Below are 18,720 nucleotides of genomic sequence, written 5' to 3'. Positions count from 1 at the left end.
TATTATTTAGACCTTCAGTGCCCGTTTATGGTCATGGACACTTTAGGCCGGTTAGGCCGACGTTATTATTTAGACCTTGAATGCCCGTTTATGGTCGTGGGCACTTTAGGTATGTTAGGTACTGTATGTTTCTGAATACTTCACGTTTTATTTGTATATTTGTATTGGTGGTTACTGTTGCCTTCTGCCCTGATGATGTGTACCTTATTTTGTAGTCTTGTTTCCTGTCTGCCTTGTTATCGCTTCCTGTCTTGTCTTGTCTTGTCTGTATTATAATTGTTCTCCACCTGTGTCCTGTTCTGCCCCAGCCAATCCCAGTGTTGATTGTAGCTTGTGTTCACCTGTGTCCAGTTAACCCTGTGTCTATATATATTCCCCGGTTTGTTGAGTTCCTTGTCAGGTCGTCGTTTAGTGCCAAGTGAGTGTTGGCTAAGTCTTTCTGTATTTTGAGTCCTTTAGTGTGTTGTTCTGTTCTCTTAGGCTAAAAGCCATCGGTATTTTGAGTCCTTGTTTTGACACCCCCATTTTATGGGAAGTTTAAGTTTGTTAATAAACCTCCTGAACTTGGATTCCTGCCTCGTGTCGTACAGCATGGGAGGCATACGATAATCCGACATCCCATTTCTCCGACTATGTGGCATCCGCGTGCGGTTAGGGTTAGGGTGCGGGTTTGGTTCGGGTTTAGTATTGGAAACGTCGGAGCGCTGCGCTGTCGGAGGAATGCGCTGTCGGACTAACGTACTGCACCCGTACAGCATTTGTGTCCTCTGAACTCGCACCCTGACAGAACATGTTTTTTTACTTTACTTGAGTACTGTATGTCAATTTAAATAGATACATCATCCAATTAAGCCCTATTTTATACTTCAAAAGATACTGAGAGATTTTGAAAATTTAATCATTTAAAAGAATGTCATGGTATTGTTAGAGTACTTTTCCCTCCACAGCACTCTCGGCAGACTGAGGTCAGTCAAACGCTGCCCCCTGCTGTGACGAAAAGGCATAGCAGGCAGTCTGAGGTCAATGAATTATAGATCTAATTGGCAGATACTGTATGTATCCCCATATACTGTACAGTACTGTATATGGTTAATAATAGAGGGCAGGTTCAACACTAGAGCAGCAGCAGGCTATAGAGAAGACAGCTTTGATTCAATCGTCAGAAAAAATAAAAAGAAATCTGGCAGCTTGGAATCCGTGGAAAACGTCATAAATTATGCCTTTTCTTTTTCGTCCCATTTAACATTTACAGAGTCACTCTGGGGGCTTTAACTCTGCTTAAAATGAGAGTGGTGGAAAACTGAGAGCCTGAAGATTTACTAGAGGCGGTTGGAGTTATGAAGCACTGGCTTTGGCCTGGATGAACGCAAAGTGAAAGACACTTAGGTGATCAGTGGTGTTAAAGTAACTAAGTACATTTACTCAAGTACTGTACTTTGAGGTATTTTGACTTAACTGGAGTATTTCCAGTTTTCAGTACTTTCACTTCTACTCCACTACATCTCAGAGGCAATTATTGTACTTTTACTCCACTACAATTATTTGAACACTTTAGCTACTAGTTACTTTGTAGATTTTGATTATTAATACAAAACATACATTAACTACTTCAGCCCTATATACATTTCGAACATTTGAAAATAGCAGATCTACAAGCTCACAATGCATCGCGACGCATTGTGAGATTTTTATTCAATTTACACATTTGAAAACTTGTGAAATGGGACATTCTACCTAATGACTACTTTCTGCTTTTGGTAGGCTACTTTAAGTATATGTTGATACTAATACTTTTGTACTTAACTCAAGTACATTTTGAATTCCAGACTTTTACTTGCAACAGAGTATTTCTACATTGCAGTATTGATACTTTTACTTAATAAAACATTTTAGTACTTTTCCCACCACTGCGGGTGATACTGGGGTAAAGTACTGTGTCCACCATGCACAGTCTATAGGGGTTTGAATCCACTGCAGAGCATCTGGCTTTACTGAGTATATACCAACACAACCGGGCATGTTTGAGGGAGGGAAGCCAGGGTCCAGAGTTATGGGGGTCCTTGAAATTAAAAGGTTTTGAGAGCCACTGCAGTAGGGTACAACAGTGGGAGGAATTAATAGAGAGTATGCACATGCATCACTTTTCCACCGTGACACGGACCCCTCATCTGTGAGTGACAAAACATTGAGGCAGCATGGAGCATTGGAGTTTGGAAGCGCTCGTTGGAAATTACCCAACGGTCCTGAGTACCACCTGTTTCTAAATGTCACATAATGCAGGAGGCAGCAGGATGTTGAGTTATTGAGAACGAGCGCTTCCTAAATCTGACACTTAGAAAAATAATCTCCTGCACGGAATTTCGTGACAGAAAGTATCTCATAACATGTCTACAGTGGATTTTTATTAAACAAAAACTTTGCATACAGAAAGAGGACAATTCAAGCTTTCTGTAGAGCTGCCATGTTGGTGAATTTAACGTTATTTAATACAATCAGATAGGACTTTTCTGTTTGGATGTATGGGCTGTCAAGGCCAGAAAATAGTTTTTGCCACTCAGCATAACTTTCGGGTACAATGATGTCACGTGTATAGCCTCTATTGGCATAATGATTACATTGGGGGGAAAAGGTGTCTAATTTACTTGTAACAGAGTATTTCTACATTGCAGTATTGATATTTTGACTTAAGTAAAAAATGTGAGTACTTTTTCCACCACTGTCCGTAGTATATAACAGCAGTGACAACAGCACAGGAGGGGGGATTAAAATAAAGGGTAATAATAATGCCATGCTGTCTGTCTGTCTGTCTCACCCGTAGAAGGTGAGCCTCAGATAGCCGATCCTCTCGCTCAGCCTGGCCACCTGGCCCTGGTCCAGGGGGGCTCCTCTGAGGTGGACGATGCCCACCCTCCGCAGGGCCACGAGCCAGGCCAGAGCGGCCTGGTCGTCATGCAGGACCTCCTGGAAGTCAGCGGTGGGCATGCACAGCTCTGAGTCCCAGTACACACGCCCTGTATGGTCAAACAAAGGAGGAGAAGAAGAGGAGGTCAGGTTTATTATGCAGATGATAGGAAAACATGCTCTTTCCCACTGGTGGAAGAAGTACTCAGATATTTTGCTTGAGTTAAAAGTAACAATACCACGATATAAAAATACTCTGTTACAAGTAAAAGCCCATGTGTTCAAAATGTTACCTGAGTAAAAGTACAAAAGTATTGGCATCAAAATATACTAAACCAACAAAAAAAGGCATGCGTTTCCGAGGCTAAAATATACTTAAAGTACCAAAAGTAAAAGTACTAAAATGTTTGAAAATAGCAGATCTACAAGCTCACAACGCGTCGCGATGCGACGCGTTGTGAGCTTGTAGATCTGCTATTTTCAAATGGCCTCTAGGTATAAAATATGGCTAAAGTGGTTAATGTATGTTTTATAATATAATAATTTATATCTGCAAAGTATAACTAAACGAAAGTTTTCAAATAATTGTGGTGGAGTAAAAGTACCATATTTGCCTCTGAGATGTAGTGGAGTAGAAGTAAAAGTAGCCTACTGAAAAATGGAAATACTCCAGTAAAGTAAAAATACCTCAACATTACTCAAGTACAGTACTTGAGTAAACGTACTTTAGTTACTTTACACCACTGAGCTCAGGTTTATGCAAATGATAGGAAAACATGCTCTTTATCCAAATGCATTCATGAAATCCCCCCCGGTCTTCAGAACAATCAACACACACCTGGCAGGTGATTTGCATATACCAAAGTATATGTTTGCACAAGTTCTTATCGCATAAACGACAGCATTATGTGAACGCTATAGCTTTGTTTGTTTTACCTAAACATAATATTAGGTCTGCTTCTTTACCTCTTCAAAACAGTGAGCTAGAATGCATAATTCATATTCTCACAATGCGTCTCTCTGTGTCTGTCTCTGTGTCTGTCTCTCTCTCTCTCTCTCTCTCTCTCTGTCTCTCTCTCTCTGTGTCTCTGTCTGTCTGTCTCTCTCTCTGTCTTTGTCTTTGTCTTTGTCTCTCTGTCTTTGTCTTTGTCTCTCTCTCTCTCTCTGTCTCTCTCTCTCTCTCTCTCTCTCTCTCTCTGTCGCTCTCTCTCTGTCTCTGTCTCTCTCTCTCTGTCTCTGTCTCTCTGTCTCTCTCTCTCTCTCTCTCTCTCTCTCTCTCTGTCTGTCTGTCTGTCTCTTTCTCTCTCTCTCTATACTGTACGTATAGCAAGATTATCTTGCAAGCACAGAGAGCACTTTTACAGGCCAGAGGAGGGTCCTTATGGTGGAATAAGTGTAGTTCATGCATTTTATAGTACTGTATAGGCCCAAAATACTCTCCCCACAAAAGCCACCCTGTTAGAAGGAGAACATATCCACATCATGGCAGACATAGATGAATACAATATGAACGTGTATACTGAGCCAAACTAAACATGCCTATTCCGTTTACTTTTCCTAATTTAATGCTGTCCATCTCAATTTGTTTAATAACATTTCAAACACAACAATTTGAAGCCATTTAGAGTGCAAGAAACAGGGAAAAAAGCATATTTATAGGTAGAATTTGGCTTGGCTTGCCGAAACCTCAGAAAAGAAAGACCAGTACGTGCTTGCATGAGTACACCAAGAAACCATGAGAGTCCATGTAACTCTGAGGGGGTACACAATGGGCCCAGGATTTTAGAGTGGATAAGGTTGCTGAGACCAGTGGTGGAAAAAAAGTACTCAAATGTTTTACTCAAGTAAAAGTATCAAGAAGAAATACTCTGTCACAAATACAAGTCCGGTATTAAAAATGTACTTGAGTAAAAGTACAAAAGTATTCGCATTCAAATTTACTTAAGTACTGAAAGTAAAAGTACTCATTTGGCAGAATGTCCCATTATGTTTCCAAATGTATAAACATGCTTTGAAAGTAGCAGATCTACAAGCTCACAACGCGTCGCAATGCGACGCGTTGTGAGCTTGTAGATCGGCTATTTTCAAATGGTTGTGGTTATAAATGTATGTTTTGTAATAATAATCAAAATCTACAAAGTAACTAATAACTAAAGATTTCAAATAATTGTAGTGGAGTAAAACGTACAATATTTGCCTCTGAGGTGTAATGGAGTAGAAGTAAAGGTATTGAAAATTGGAAGTAAAAAGTAAAACATCCTCAAAAGTGTACTTAAGTACAGTACTTAATTTTGTAAATGTACTTAGTTACTTCTCACCACTGGCTGAGACACATCACTGTGCCACAGACAGACAGACAGACAGACAGACAGACAGACAGACAGACAGACAGACAGACAGACAGACAGACTTCGGTGGAAAAATCCTCCCCCAGCTGTGATGCCAGCTGGCTCCAATGTTTTTTTTCCATGAAGTGTCTCTCTCTCTCTCTCTCTCGCTCTCTCTCGCTCTCTCTCTCTCTCTCTCTCTCCCCCTCTCTCTTCCTTCTCCCTCTCTCCCTCTCTCTCTCTCTCTCTCTCTCTCTCTCTCTCTCTCCCCCCCTCTCTCTCTCTCTCTCTCTTCCTTCTCCCTCTCTCTCTCTCTCTCTCTCTCTCTCTCTCTCTCTCTCTCTCTCTCTCTCTCTCTCTCCCTCTCGCTCGTCCGGTGTCCCCCCCACAGAAGCAGCTGCTGAGCTCATTTGAGGGGGAGGGGCCTCTGGAGAGAAGCAGTGTGGAGGTTGTAAACGACCTGCTGTGTGATGTTTGTCTCTCTCTTTCCTCTCTGCACGTATTACTCATCTGAACAGCCACCAGTGTGTTTGTGTTTCAACAGGTTGGTTAACAGAGGAGCGCTTGATTACCGAAGGCTGAAGGCTGCAGGGAGAAGGAACGGACAGCAGGGGTGGAAAAAGTATTCAAAATGTTTTACTTAAGTAAAAGTATCAATACTGCAATGTAGAAATACTAGAAAAAGTAAAGGTCCAGAATAAAAAAAAAATATACGGTATGTCCCATTTCAGGTTTTCAATTGTATAATAAAAATCTTTTGAAAATAGCAGATCTACAAGCTCACAATGCGTCGCATCGCGACGCATTGTGAGCTTGTAGATCTGCTATTTTTGAATGGCCTGAAGTGGTTAATATATGTTTTGTAATAATAATCAAAATCTACAAAGTAACAAGTAACTAAAGTTTTTAAATAATTGTAGTGGAGTAAAAAGTACAATATTTGTCTCTGAGATGTAGTGGAGTAGAAGTAAAAGTATTGGAAATTAGAAATACTCAAGTGAAGTACAAATACCTCAAAATTGTACTTAAGTACAGTACTTAAGTACTGTACTTAAGCACGCTGAACTTCCTATATAAACACATCATTCTTATCTTCATCTAAAGTGCCTTAACCAAATGAACCCTACCCGTTCTGGGGTAGGGCCCTTCGCCAAAGAGATTTGTTGTCGAGGGAAAAAAGGCGGGGACCAATTATAGACCCCTGGGGTATCCCGGTCAATGTTGTGTGTATATATAGGGTTTAAGTGTCTAAAGCTGCACTCCATATGCTTTATGTCCTACCCGGGATTTGAACACGAGACAGAAAATCTACTGCGCAGTCAAGAAAGCTTGAAAATGCGACCACTTATATGGTAGATTATGGCAGTGGTTCTCAACCTGGGGGTCGCCAAATAATTTGGGGGGGTCGCCAGATTTTTTGGTGATTTTTTTTTTTTTTTAACAAAAGATTTTTTTATGTTATCATTAATTCATGTTTTATCAGTTAATTTACTCAATTTACCCCACTTTTTGCTAAAATGTTTTGATAATAAACAATTATCAAACAACCTATTATAATTAAATAACCTTCGCGCGCGCGAACGGGACCGCGCGCGTGCACGCGGGGGGTCACGAGAAATGATATCATTATTTTGGGGGTCGCGGCCTGAAAAGGTTGAGAACCCCTGGATTATGCAATAACTTATGCAATGGCGTCTATAATGAATTTGACTCTAAGTCATTAAGACCGGGAAAGCATCTGTGTCACTTTAGATTTTAGGCATATTTTATACTTTGGCTATTCAAAAATAGCAGATATACAAGCTCATAGCACGGCACGAGTGCCGCGCTATGAGCTTGTAGATCTGCTATAAAAATCGTGAAAATGTGTGAACATTTTTGAATGTATGTATTTTTAAAGAAAACATTTTTAACTCAAATCTTTGCTTCTGGGGGTCAATATTTTGAGATGGGGGTCTGTGGCCAAATACATATCATTTTGGGGGTCCTTGACATGAAAACGTTTGAGCACCACTGATATAGAAACATATGTTTTTCAGAATACTGTTAGGATTTAGAAGACAGAATCGAATTTTGTAGAATCGGAACCTCAATCCTTAATGGGTTAAAACATTAGTCCGAAACACACTGATACTCGTGACCTGACCTCTTGATCCCTAGCGTGCTTATTCTGGGGACGAAACATTCAGCAAAAACATCCGGTCAACAAGCTCACAATGCGTCGAAATTTGGTGATGAGGGAAATACTATGTAGTAGAGAGCCCTTAGGGATCAGCTTAAGTATTATAGGTTTTTAAAAGTGTTTGGAGAATCCTTCCTGCGGCAACAACAAGTACTCTGTCGGGACAGGTCATAGGTCAAAGGGTCAAGCACCGCCCTCCTTGTTCCAACTTGTCGGGACGATGGGGAGAACATTTAGGAGGCAGTAAAACATGCTCCTCCTTGTAAGGTGACAAAGCAAAACAACTGCTAAGGATGAGGCAGCGGGTCGAAGGGCAAACCTTTTAAACGCTGCAACGTGAAACTGGAGCTGTAAGTTTCAGCTCCAGGCTTCAGGGTGTCCTCCTCTGGCAGAGAGACACCTATATATCTATCTATCTATCAATATATCAGTTATATAGTCCTTAGGATGTACTGCTCTGGCAGTGAGACACCCATCCCATCCATCTATCAGTTATATTATAGTCCAGCACAGAAGGTTGGAAATGGAAATTGAAACACTACCAGTGGTGGAAAAAAGTACTCGCATTTTTTTACTTGTCAGAAATTCAAAATTGACTTGAGTAAAAGTACTAAAGTATTGGTATCAAAATGAAAAAAAAAAGTACCAAAAGTAAAAGTCCTCATTATGCAGAATGTCCCATTTCACAAGTTTTCAAATGTAAAAAATGTATACAAATCCTTTGAAAATAGCAGATCTACAAGCTCACAACGCGACGCGTTGTGAGCTTGTAGATCGGCTATTTTCAAATTGCCAAAGTATATACAGGGCTGAAGTGGTTTTGTATTAATAATCAAAATCTACAAAGTAACTTGTAACTAAAGTTTTCAAATAATTATAGTGGAGTAAAAGTACAATATTTGCCTTTGAGATGTAGTGTAGTAGAAGACAAAGTACAGACAATTGGAAATACTCTAGTAAAGTAAGAATACCTCAAAATTGTACTTAAGTACAGTTCTTGAGTAAATGTACTTTACACCACTGCATCCATCTATCAATTATATCATAGTCCATTACAGGAGGTTCTGGCTACTTTTATGGAAATTGAAACACTACCATACTCCCCATCTTGTTATAACCACTTTCAACCTGGCGTCCCTGTTCTGCGTATGTCATAACTTTAAAAGAAATTTCACACATTTTTAGGGGGGGGGGGGGAGTTTCAAAATGTGGGGGGAAACTTCAAAAAATGACGTAAAATGTAAAATGTTTCCAAACGTTGCAAAATAGAGATATTTCCACTATTCATCATACTTTGACAATACTTGACAAATCCTTTTGCTCTTCGGGGAGCATCGGTCATTCATGAATTTCCTCCAGCTGGTTCGGTTCATCGTACAGCAAAGTATATTGTTGCTGTGAATTAACACCCTTACTTGATCATACTACAGCGTCACACAAAAGCATCAAAAGTAGCAGATCTACAAGCTCAAAACGCGGCGCGAAGCGACGCGTTTTGAGCTTGTAGATCTGCTACTTTTGCTGTTTTTGAATTTGAATCCTGAAAAGTAACAGTTTTGGACATAATGAGGTTTCCACCCGACAGAGACGATACACAGTAGGGCTTAAGTTGTTATGAGGTGCTATATTTCCACAACGTAAAAATAATGCATTCACGTTGCTCTGCAGGTCCAGGTAATGTAAAAGGAACCTGGGCATTGATGACCATCTGAACCTCATCATGTACTTCAACACGTTAAACCATCCAATTGTATTTGTTAAAGCCTGTATAAAGTGCCGTTTATCACAGAGGGTTGAATGAAAACTAGTTTTCCATGTAATTGCTCCTTTCACGCTGTGTCCCATCCAGCTCAATCATGATTGTGTTGTATTCTATCCAGTCTTAACTGCTCTTGAGACCGAGCAAAAAAAAAAACTCCAATCCAATTTCCGACAAGCTGATTGCGAAGCAGCAGGCGAGACATGGAGGCCAGGCATGGACTATAATCACGGAATGAAAAGGGCTTGATTGTTGATTATTGCCTTAACCACATGTACCCATATAGTCTTGTCTAGCCAGACGACCAGAGCTCTCCGCCTACTGCAGAGGCAATTCTTTTTTTTACTTTATTTTATTGTATTGTTATTAGAATTCTTTTGCCAATATATGGCAAGTATATGCAGAATATATGCTGCATATATGCCATTTTCAGGTTCATATATGTGCATATGTATATAGATATATAGGAAACATATTGCTCATATAGCTTATGTATGTCCATATATATTCCACATATATGGATATATGTGTACATATATGTAGTGATATATATGCAGGCGGACAATTTTGAATATGTCACATATATGATTATATATGTTCATGTATTTCCTTTGCCCCCCCCCCCCCTGCTGAGCAGAGGCAAAAGTCGCCTATGGCCTACTGAAAGGTCTGGTGACATCTACATTTAAGGAATGGGCAGAAACCGCATAGTAAAAATGTTGTCCCCACTCCTTAGCGGTATACTTTGTCACTGTACATCTGAACATGTGATGTGAAGTTTCTCCTCTCCATTCATTCACCCATCCTAATTATTAGGAGCAGTGGGGGATAATTAATACAGCGGTTAGGGGTTTAGTGTCTTGCTCAGGGACACTTTGACACATAGACTGGGGCCGAGGCATGAACCGAGGACCGTCTGTTACGCGTTGCGACCGCATTGTGACCGCATTGAGCTTGTAGATCGCTTATTTTTAGGACCCGACCTAGCTTAGAGGCCAGCACAGTGGCCTTGCCGTGAGAGTGTCCGACCTGAGATTGGAAGGTCGGGGTTCGATCCCCGATCGGGTCATACCAAAGACTAAAATTGGACCCAGTGCCTCCCTGCTTGGCACTCAGCATCAAGGGTTGGATGTCCCTTTGACATACTAGCATCATGTACAGGGGTTGTAAATGTACATCAAGCTGCTTCACGCTACAGAAACAGGAGATAGGTTTCTGCCCTATGGGCTTCATGTCTCTCGGCAAGGCTTATAAGGGACCCTGGTGGAACCCATGTCAACTAAGTACAGTACATGGGGTTCAGTTCTCTTTGTTAGCAGCTTTATAAGAGAACTAGAGGTCCGGGTGCCCTACGGGTGTAGGGCTACCATGTGGTGGCAGCCCACCACATGGTGTTGTTTTGGCTCGCTGGTGCGCACGGTAAACGGTAGGAAACTGTCTCCCCTTCCGTTTTGTCCGTAATGTGGTGAGTGGAATTAATTATGCTGCGACGTGGAAAATGTGTAGTGAGCAGTGAGAGGTGCCCTACGCGAGGTGTAAATTCAGCGCGTCCGCCGTGGCTAATGTGTTGGCGAGATGTGGTGTGTCGGTGTTGTGTTTACTCGATTACAGAGCTGTGGCTATAGCGTCAGCGGCGCGCGGAAGTCACTCCTCAATTATATAAGTAGATAACTTTCAAGCGAGAGCAAAATGTCAGACGACGGGGGCTGGAAGCAGACATGCTCTTCAGTAGCTTGATGGGTGACTGAGAGGAAGCGGGCAGAGAGCTGGGTGGTAGAGTTCAAAATGGAACGCCGCCCAGAATGTTCTGGTGGTATTGGCATGTAAATGTTCAACACTCATCTCTCTCTCTCTCTCTCTGTCTCTCTCTCTCTCTCTCTCTCTCTCTCTCTCTCTCTCTCTCTCTCTCTCTCTCTCTCTCTCTCTGTCTCTCTCTCTCTCTCTCTGTCTCTCTCGCTCAAACCAAATGCAAACTCATATAATTTCCTGGAAAGGCTTGTGCCTTGCAGAGCCAGCCAATCAGAGATTAGCCTGTCTGTCTGTCTTTCAGTGGTGGAAAAAGTACTCACATGTTTTACTTAAGTAAAAGTATCAATACTGCAGAAATGTAGAAATACTCTGTTACAAGTAAATGTCCGTAATTCAAAATGTACTTGAGTAAAAGAACAAAATAATTTGTATCAAAATGCACTAGTACCAAAAGTAGAAAGTACTCATTATGCAAGAACGTCCCATTTCACAAGTTTTCAAATGTATAAAATGTATTCAAATCTTTTGAAAATAGCCGATCTACAAGCTCACAATGCGTCGCGTTGCGACGCATTGTGAGCTTGTAGATCGGCTATTTTCAAATGGCCTATTGGCCGTAGTGTATATAGGGCTGAAGTGGTTAATGTATGTTTTGTAATAACAAGTAACTAGTAACTAAAGTTTTCAAATAATTGTAGTGGCGTAAAAGTGCAATATTGCCTCTGAGATGTAATGGAGTATAGTAAAAGTACTGACAACTGGAAAATACTTCAAAATTGTACTTAAGCACAGTACTTGAGTACATGTACTTAGCTACTTTACACCACTGACTGTCTGTCTTGCACAGTTTCCAGCTGTGGTCGACAGACCCCCAGATACAATGACACTCACTGTGTGTTCGCTTAGTGCAACATGTGTTCACATATAGTGGAGGGAGGTCCCAAAGAGACCGTCAGAGAGCTTATGCTCTCTTCATTATACGTAACAATACTGTAGGGGGTTTTCCAAGGGAAAGACACTATCATAGCATGTGCTTGTAATGTATGAGACATCTTTAATCCATTAAGACCGGGAACACATCTGTGTGTCATCTTTTGATTTCTTTGGCTATTCAAAGGTAGCAGATAATACAAGCTTGTAGATCTGCTCATTTTGAAAAAATCTTCATAATTTGTCCAAATCTTTATGTAACTCAAATCTTTGCTTCTGGGGGATTCTACAAAATGTCTTCTAAATACTAACAGTTAAAAAAAAACTCCCCAAAAAAGACCCCCAAAATGATATGTATTTGGCCGCGGACCCCCATCTCAAAATGTGCTGTTCCAGGGACCCCCCAGAAGCAAAGATTTGAGTTACAAATGTTCGCTTGAAAATTATATATTAAAATATTTCACACATTTTCAAGATTTTTTTTCAAAAATAGCAGATCTACAAGCTCATAGCGCGGCACTCGGTGCCGTGCTATGAGCTTGTAGATCTGCTATTTTTGAATAGCCAAAGAAATCTAAAACTGACGCAGATGCGATCCCGGTCTTAAAGGGTTAATATAGGTCTGACAAGATAGTATACGTTAAATGTCTCTATGAAGTGAGTACAAAGGAAACCCCAATGGAAACAAGCCGTAGGCTTGCTTATGGGTTTAAAATCCTCTATAGCTGACCTTGTATTGAACTGTACTTTCCAGTGCTTTTTTTTTTTTTGCAAACTGCTAATAAAGTGAATCGATCAAAAAACGTTGTGTATATCGTCTCTGTCGGGATGGAAACATCATATGTCCAAAACAGTTACTTTTCAGTTTTGAGCTTGTAGATCTGCTACCGTTGCCACTTTGTGTGACGCTGTAGTATGATCGAGTAGGGCGTTAATTTACGGAAAAGAAACTCAAAAGGTTAGAATATGGAGATAAGAGGTTTCTGCCGCCGACCGCAACGATATGTGCTTTATGGAGACATCTTTAATACGTCTGAGACAAGATAGTATATACGATACGTGGTGCATATAATCCAGTCCCAGTTTCCCCTCTCGGTTCGGTTTTTTTTGGCCCCCGCTGGGCTGCAGTGGCTTTTCCAGACGAGGTAACCTGAAGCCAGCCGGGGCTCCTGGGCCTGACAGACAGGCAGGCAGGCAGGCAGGCAGGCAGACATACAGGCTGGCAGACAGACAGACAGACAGGCAGGCAGACAGGCAGGCAGGCAGGCAGGCAGGCAGACAGGCAGGCAGGCAGGCAGGCAGGCAGGCAGGCAGGCTCTTCTTCCTGGCTGCTCTGTTTCATCCGGGAAGCTTGTGTTGTTGCTTCTATTCAGCCTCTGACAGCCCTGGAGCTTCTTTTCAGAGCTCCGTTTTTGAACTGGCCGTGTTATCCCAAAGTGCTTTGTTTAGTTTGAGTTAGTTAAGTTTTATCACAGGGCTTGGCTTGTTGCTCTGTTGTGTTGGATCTACACTGAGAGAGAGAGAGAGAGAGTGCTTTGAATCCACAGAGAATCTTTTTTCAGAGAGGAACAACTATTCAGGGCTAGGGAGCTCTGGGCGCCACATGTACCTTTTTCTTTCTGCAATCGTTATCAAAAGTGAACAAAGCATGGAGATATAAAAGATACTAAATTAAGCATTCAGGCTCCCCAGTGAAGTCATTTAACCCATTAAGACCGGGAAAGCATCTGTCATTTTAGATTTTAACCACTTTATCCATTCAAATAGCAGATCTACAAGCTCATAGCGTGGCTATGAGCTCATAGCGTGGCTTTGAGCTTGTAGATCTGCTATTTTTGAATACACGAAGTATAAAATAATGGTTAAAGTGGTTACATAGATGCGTTCCCGGTTTTAATGGGTTAAGAAGTGCCTGTACCACACACGCACACGCACACGCACACACACGCACACGCACGCATGCACGCATGCACGCAAACATACACGCACGCACGCACGTTATCATACTATTTATTACTATACTATATTACAAATTTTTGGACTGCAATTGGTCATTTTGGTCAGTCCACACCAATGCAACTCCTTACTTAACAACCATTATCCCCACATGGCACCGGTCTGCAGCTGGTCAGTCCAGACTGCTGCACACGCTGGATTTGTTGCAAAGAGTTGCGTTGGTGTGGACTGGCCTTTAGATATACTTACTGTATAGTTGCATGCTGTCAGGCACCAACAATAGCTGATCTACAAGCTCACAACGTGTCGCAGCGTTGTGAGCTTGTAGATCTGCCTCTTACATGTAACAGAATATTTATATATTTTGGTATTGCTGCTTTTACTTCAGTAAAACAAAAAAAAACACCAGTGGTTGCTAGGCTACAGTTCACAGTGTGAACTTGTTTCTTATGAGTTATGGAACGGCAGAGATTTGTTCCGAATAATAACAGACATTTTCTCATCACTTCAGATGCAGTATCGTTGCTGTGCATGGCACTCACTTTATCTCTAAGTAATCGTGGTATAATTACCACTAGAGTCACTAAGTGGAATATTATAGTCAATTGATAATTAGCTCTTTTTTGAATTGCTCCTCATTAAAAAAAGGCTCTGTGTTTAACTCAAAGGGGATGTAAGTGATTTTGTTTGTTGTGTTAATTATGTAACGCTCTATATTCTGGTAGTTATCATTGCTATAGAGTGTTTGTTCAGTAAAATAGGGGGTCTCCCTGTGTCTCCAGCTCTTTAGGGAAACAGAAAATATGTATTCAAGTGAGAGAACGCCACAAAGACCATTTATCAGCTTCCATTTATAGCGTTCCAGTTCCAATTTTGTCTGTCTCTTCTTTTCGTTTCATCACTTCCAATTTTACATGTTTATCCAGTGGAGTAAAAGCACAATATTTGCCTCTGAGATGTAGTGGAGTAGTCGTAAAAGTATTGAAAATTGGAAATACTCCAGTAAAGTAAAAGTACCTCAAAAGTGTACTTAAGCACATTACTTAAGTAAATGTACTTAGTTACTTTACATCACTGTGTTTATCCTGTATCCTTCATAAGTTTTCTGTTTATTAAAGAGCTGTAGAGAAGGGGATATATTAAAAAAAACACTCTATAGCAATGATTACTATCAGAATATATAGCTATAGAATACCATTTCCCCCCCGTGATACGCAATAATTCCTCCCCCCCCCCACCCCATGTGTGACATCAGAGCAAAATGGCTGCCATGGGAACATAGTGAATGGTGAAGCCCTTTTCTCTGACTTTCTGTGGACCGCCTGCAGCTCATTCAGAAGGCTGGAGTATAGATAAATAAATAAATAAAACACTCAGACACACGACTCTTAGATCGATGCACCAGCCTTCAGTGAACTTTATTAGAAACGATACTCGCGGTCCACAAAGAGCCTCGAGGCTTATAGTCTTTACTCGTCTGACGGTGTTATTAATCAGTGTTTAAATGTCACGGTGCCAAAATACATCTCTGATACGTTCTCACCATGTTGGACCATGTGGAGCTATAGCCTTTGGGGAAATACGCCCCCTATAGACACTCTCTGCATTAGGTCGTGACCAGGCTTTTCTCTTCACAGATGAGTAAGGCTGAAACTATAGGCTAATCAACAGATGGACTTATTCTGAATTCAGTGAATTCCATTTGGGTCTACACAGTGCAGAGACGGAAGATGTGGGTGTGTGTGTGTGTGTGTGTGTGTGTACTGTATGTGTGTGCGCGCTCGCGTGCACGTGTATGTACGTGTGGGTGTGCGTGTGAGCATGTGCGTGCGTCTGTGTGTGTGTGTGTACGTGCGTGTGTGTGTGTGTGTGTGTGTGCAGTGATGGACGAGGGCTGTGGGAAGCAGAGAGAGATTCTTTCCAATGATACAACAGCCCAGCTATGTTTGTTTCCACTTTGTTTCCAGCAGTGTTTTCTATGAAGGGATGCATCATTACATCCAACAGCCACGGGAGCATAACATCCCTGCTGTCTCCCGCAGAAAACCTCTTATCTCCATATTCTAACTTTTTGTGTTTTTTCCCCCGTAAATGAATGATCACGCTACAGCGATTTGAATCCTGAAAAGCAACAGTTTTGGACAAATGAGGTTTCCACCCGACATAGACGATATCCCCCGCTGCCCCATGAAAAAGCTTGTATGTCCAAAAGCTGTTACTTTTTATTATTATTATTAAACGATTTACAATAGTGAAAATAGCCAATCTACAAGCTCACAACCCTCAACGCCTCTCATCGCTGTGAGCTTGTAGATCGGCATTTTTAGCTACATTTGCACGACACTGTGTCTGTCATACGACAAATCATCGCTGCCGCCCTGAACACCCTTGAACACCCTTCACGTCTGTGGGTTTTACAGATATTGAACCAATGACGAGTATTAAAAAACGCTTCTGACGTAACCTCCTAACTCCATTGGATCCTCAAACTATCGGTCAAACCACCAAACCCCAACTCAGGTTATTTTTTTCCATTTGACCATCATTCTAATCAACTATCTCCACATTAATGGAGCTGTATTTGGGTAAAGTGATGATAATATAATGACACATGCAAGTATCTGACAATGTATAAAGTCACCATACTAACTTTGATGAGGCAGCACTGTGTCGTCTACAAAAGAAAATAAATAATTTGCTGAAAAGTAAATATTTTGGACATACTGTAGCTGGTTTCTGCCCGACAGCATAGAAATATAAAATAGGGCATTCATTTATGAACAAAAATGGAGATACCAGGTTTCTGCCCGACAACGACGTTATGCTAACTGCAAGACTACAAAAGAACGGTTCAATTTAGACCAGATGAGAAAGGAAATACATAGTGGAATGAATGCTGCATGGTTGCATGGCTGCTTACAAGTTGGAAAACATCATTATAGTGTAATAGTCGTATAACACTGTAGTCATAAAGAAATGGAAGGCTTTTAAAGTCTACTGGATCCCTTTGGTAAAACAAAGACTCGTAAAGAATCGTATATTTACTTGAAGGATAAAAATAAGTTTAAAAGTTAAATAAAATAAAGTACCATAGTTTAAAAAAAGACAGAATACAAAGTGTCTTTTGTCCTAAGGGCGGGCACTGGCAGGAAGGCCATGGGGTCACTAACATAAGCAGGGGGCTTTGTCCAGTGGTGGGAAGTAACTAAGTACATGTACTTAAGTACAATTTTGAGGTATTTGTACTTTACTTGAGTATTTCCAATTTTTCTATAATTTTACTTCTACTCCACTACATCTCAGAGGCAAATATTGTACTTTTACTCCACTACAATTATTTGAAAACTTGATTATTATTACAAAACATACATTAACCACTTCAGCCCTATATACATTTCGGCCATTTGAAAATAGCAGATCTACAAGCTCACAATGTGTCGGCGCGATGCGACACATTGTGAGCTTGTAGATCTGTTATTTTCAAAAGATTTTCATACATTTTATACATATATAGTTTATATATTTGAAAACTTGTGAAATGGGATATTCTGCATATTGAGTATTGAATTACGGATTTTTTACTTGTGAAAGAGAACTTCTTCTCTTCTCTCTTTTACTTAAGTAAAACAAAATGTAGTACTTTTCCCACCACTGGCTTTGTCCAAGAGCGCTGTGGCAAGAACACGCTTGGCAACATTTTGAGCTGTTTTGTGCGGAAATGGAAGTTTAATAATAATAATAATGATAATAGTAATAAAAAATGGTATTAGTAAAGCACTTTATATTTGAACCAAATCTCAAAGTGCTACATATTAAAAACAAAATAATAATAATAATAATAATAAAACAGTGAAATTAATAAAATTCAGATCAAAGCTCAGCTAATACACAGCATAACAGAAAAGGTAAAAAAATAAATAAACAAAACACATATGGCATCAATGAGTCCATCTAGGCAAATGCCTTGTTAAAAGCCCTTTTAAAAGCGTCAACGGACTGTGGTGCTCTCAGATGGTCAGGGAGGGCATTCCACAGCCGAGTAGCAGCTGGGAAAAAAAACTGGATTAGACCAAGTTTGGTCTAATGAGGACCAAGGGCAATGGTAGGGGTCATTCTCTTCATGGGATCATGAGGGTCTACACAACTTTTCAGGCCGTGACCCCTCAAAATAATCATATTTGAACATGGGGACCGCCCACCCTGACAAAGCACTTGGAATTGTAGGAGTTGAGGCATTACATTTAGTTTACCTTGGTTCCACAGATAAACTTGTAAATCGGCTATTTTCACAATATTTGCCTCTTTCTCAGGTTTTTTACTGTATAGTTTGCTGGTTACTTTTGAGGTAGTAATGCTCAAATGATTATTATTCTATTTTTAGTGGTATTAAAAAGGTCTTAAAAGTCCTTAAAATTTACATTTTGAAATGTGCAGATATATACACTTATACTGTATGTTGTATGTTTGTTTACTGTTGAGTGAGAAAACATTGTTGCACACAAGCTAATTATCTGGGGACCCCCCAAAAAAAAATATTTGTGGGGACCCCCCTGGGGGTCCCGACCCCCAATTTGGGAACCATTTGGTTCTACAGACTGATGGACACACATAGCCGTCCCTATATACAGGGATAAACAAACCATTTTCAGGCTTATTTACAGTCAAACAGGCCTGTCTGAAACATTTTAATGGTGTGTCTTTGATGGAAGTTCCAGAAGGGGGCTGACTGCGAGCCAAGGAAGGCAAAACATCTTTTAATCTTTTTTAATACAGCTTGGCATCAGAGTGAGTCAGTCTGTCTGCTCTGAGAGAATAGATAATGGAGGAGAAACAGCATGTCAGCTAAACCCGCTAGCTGTCTAGCTCATCACTTTATCCCGTTTAGACCGGGAATGCATACTGTGTAACCACTTTAA

At 40.7% G+C, this 18,720-nt stretch overlaps 2 protein-coding genes across 2 annotated transcripts in view; one reads left to right on the top strand and one right to left on the bottom strand.

The window, feature by feature from the left end:
- rab4a (RAB4a, member RAS oncogene family) overlaps window positions 1-18,720 on the top strand; it is a 305,717-nt gene that overhangs the window by 95,654 nt on the left and 191,343 nt on the right. The gene's annotated exons all lie outside the window — the stretch shown is intronic.
- The window catches only part of LOC311045761 (gamma-butyrobetaine dioxygenase-like), a 50,960-nt gene that overhangs the window by 7,824 nt on the left and 24,416 nt on the right, over window positions 1-18,720 (bottom strand). Inside the window, exon 5 of the mRNA XM_084057794.1 lies at window positions 2,813-3,011. Coding sequence (XP_083913920.1) covers window positions 2,813-3,011 — 199 coding nt within the window. The remainder of the gene's footprint in view (window positions 1-2,812; window positions 3,012-18,720) is intronic.

This window comes from Gymnoscopelus microlampas (assembly GCF_963454915.1).
Source record: "Gymnoscopelus microlampas genome assembly, chromosome: 1".
In the NCBI taxonomy this organism is placed as follows: Eukaryota; Metazoa; Chordata; class Actinopteri; order Myctophiformes; family Myctophidae; genus Gymnoscopelus; species Gymnoscopelus microlampas.
The sequence above is the reverse complement of the archived record's forward strand: the minus strand, read 5'-3'. Positions and strand labels throughout refer to the sequence as shown.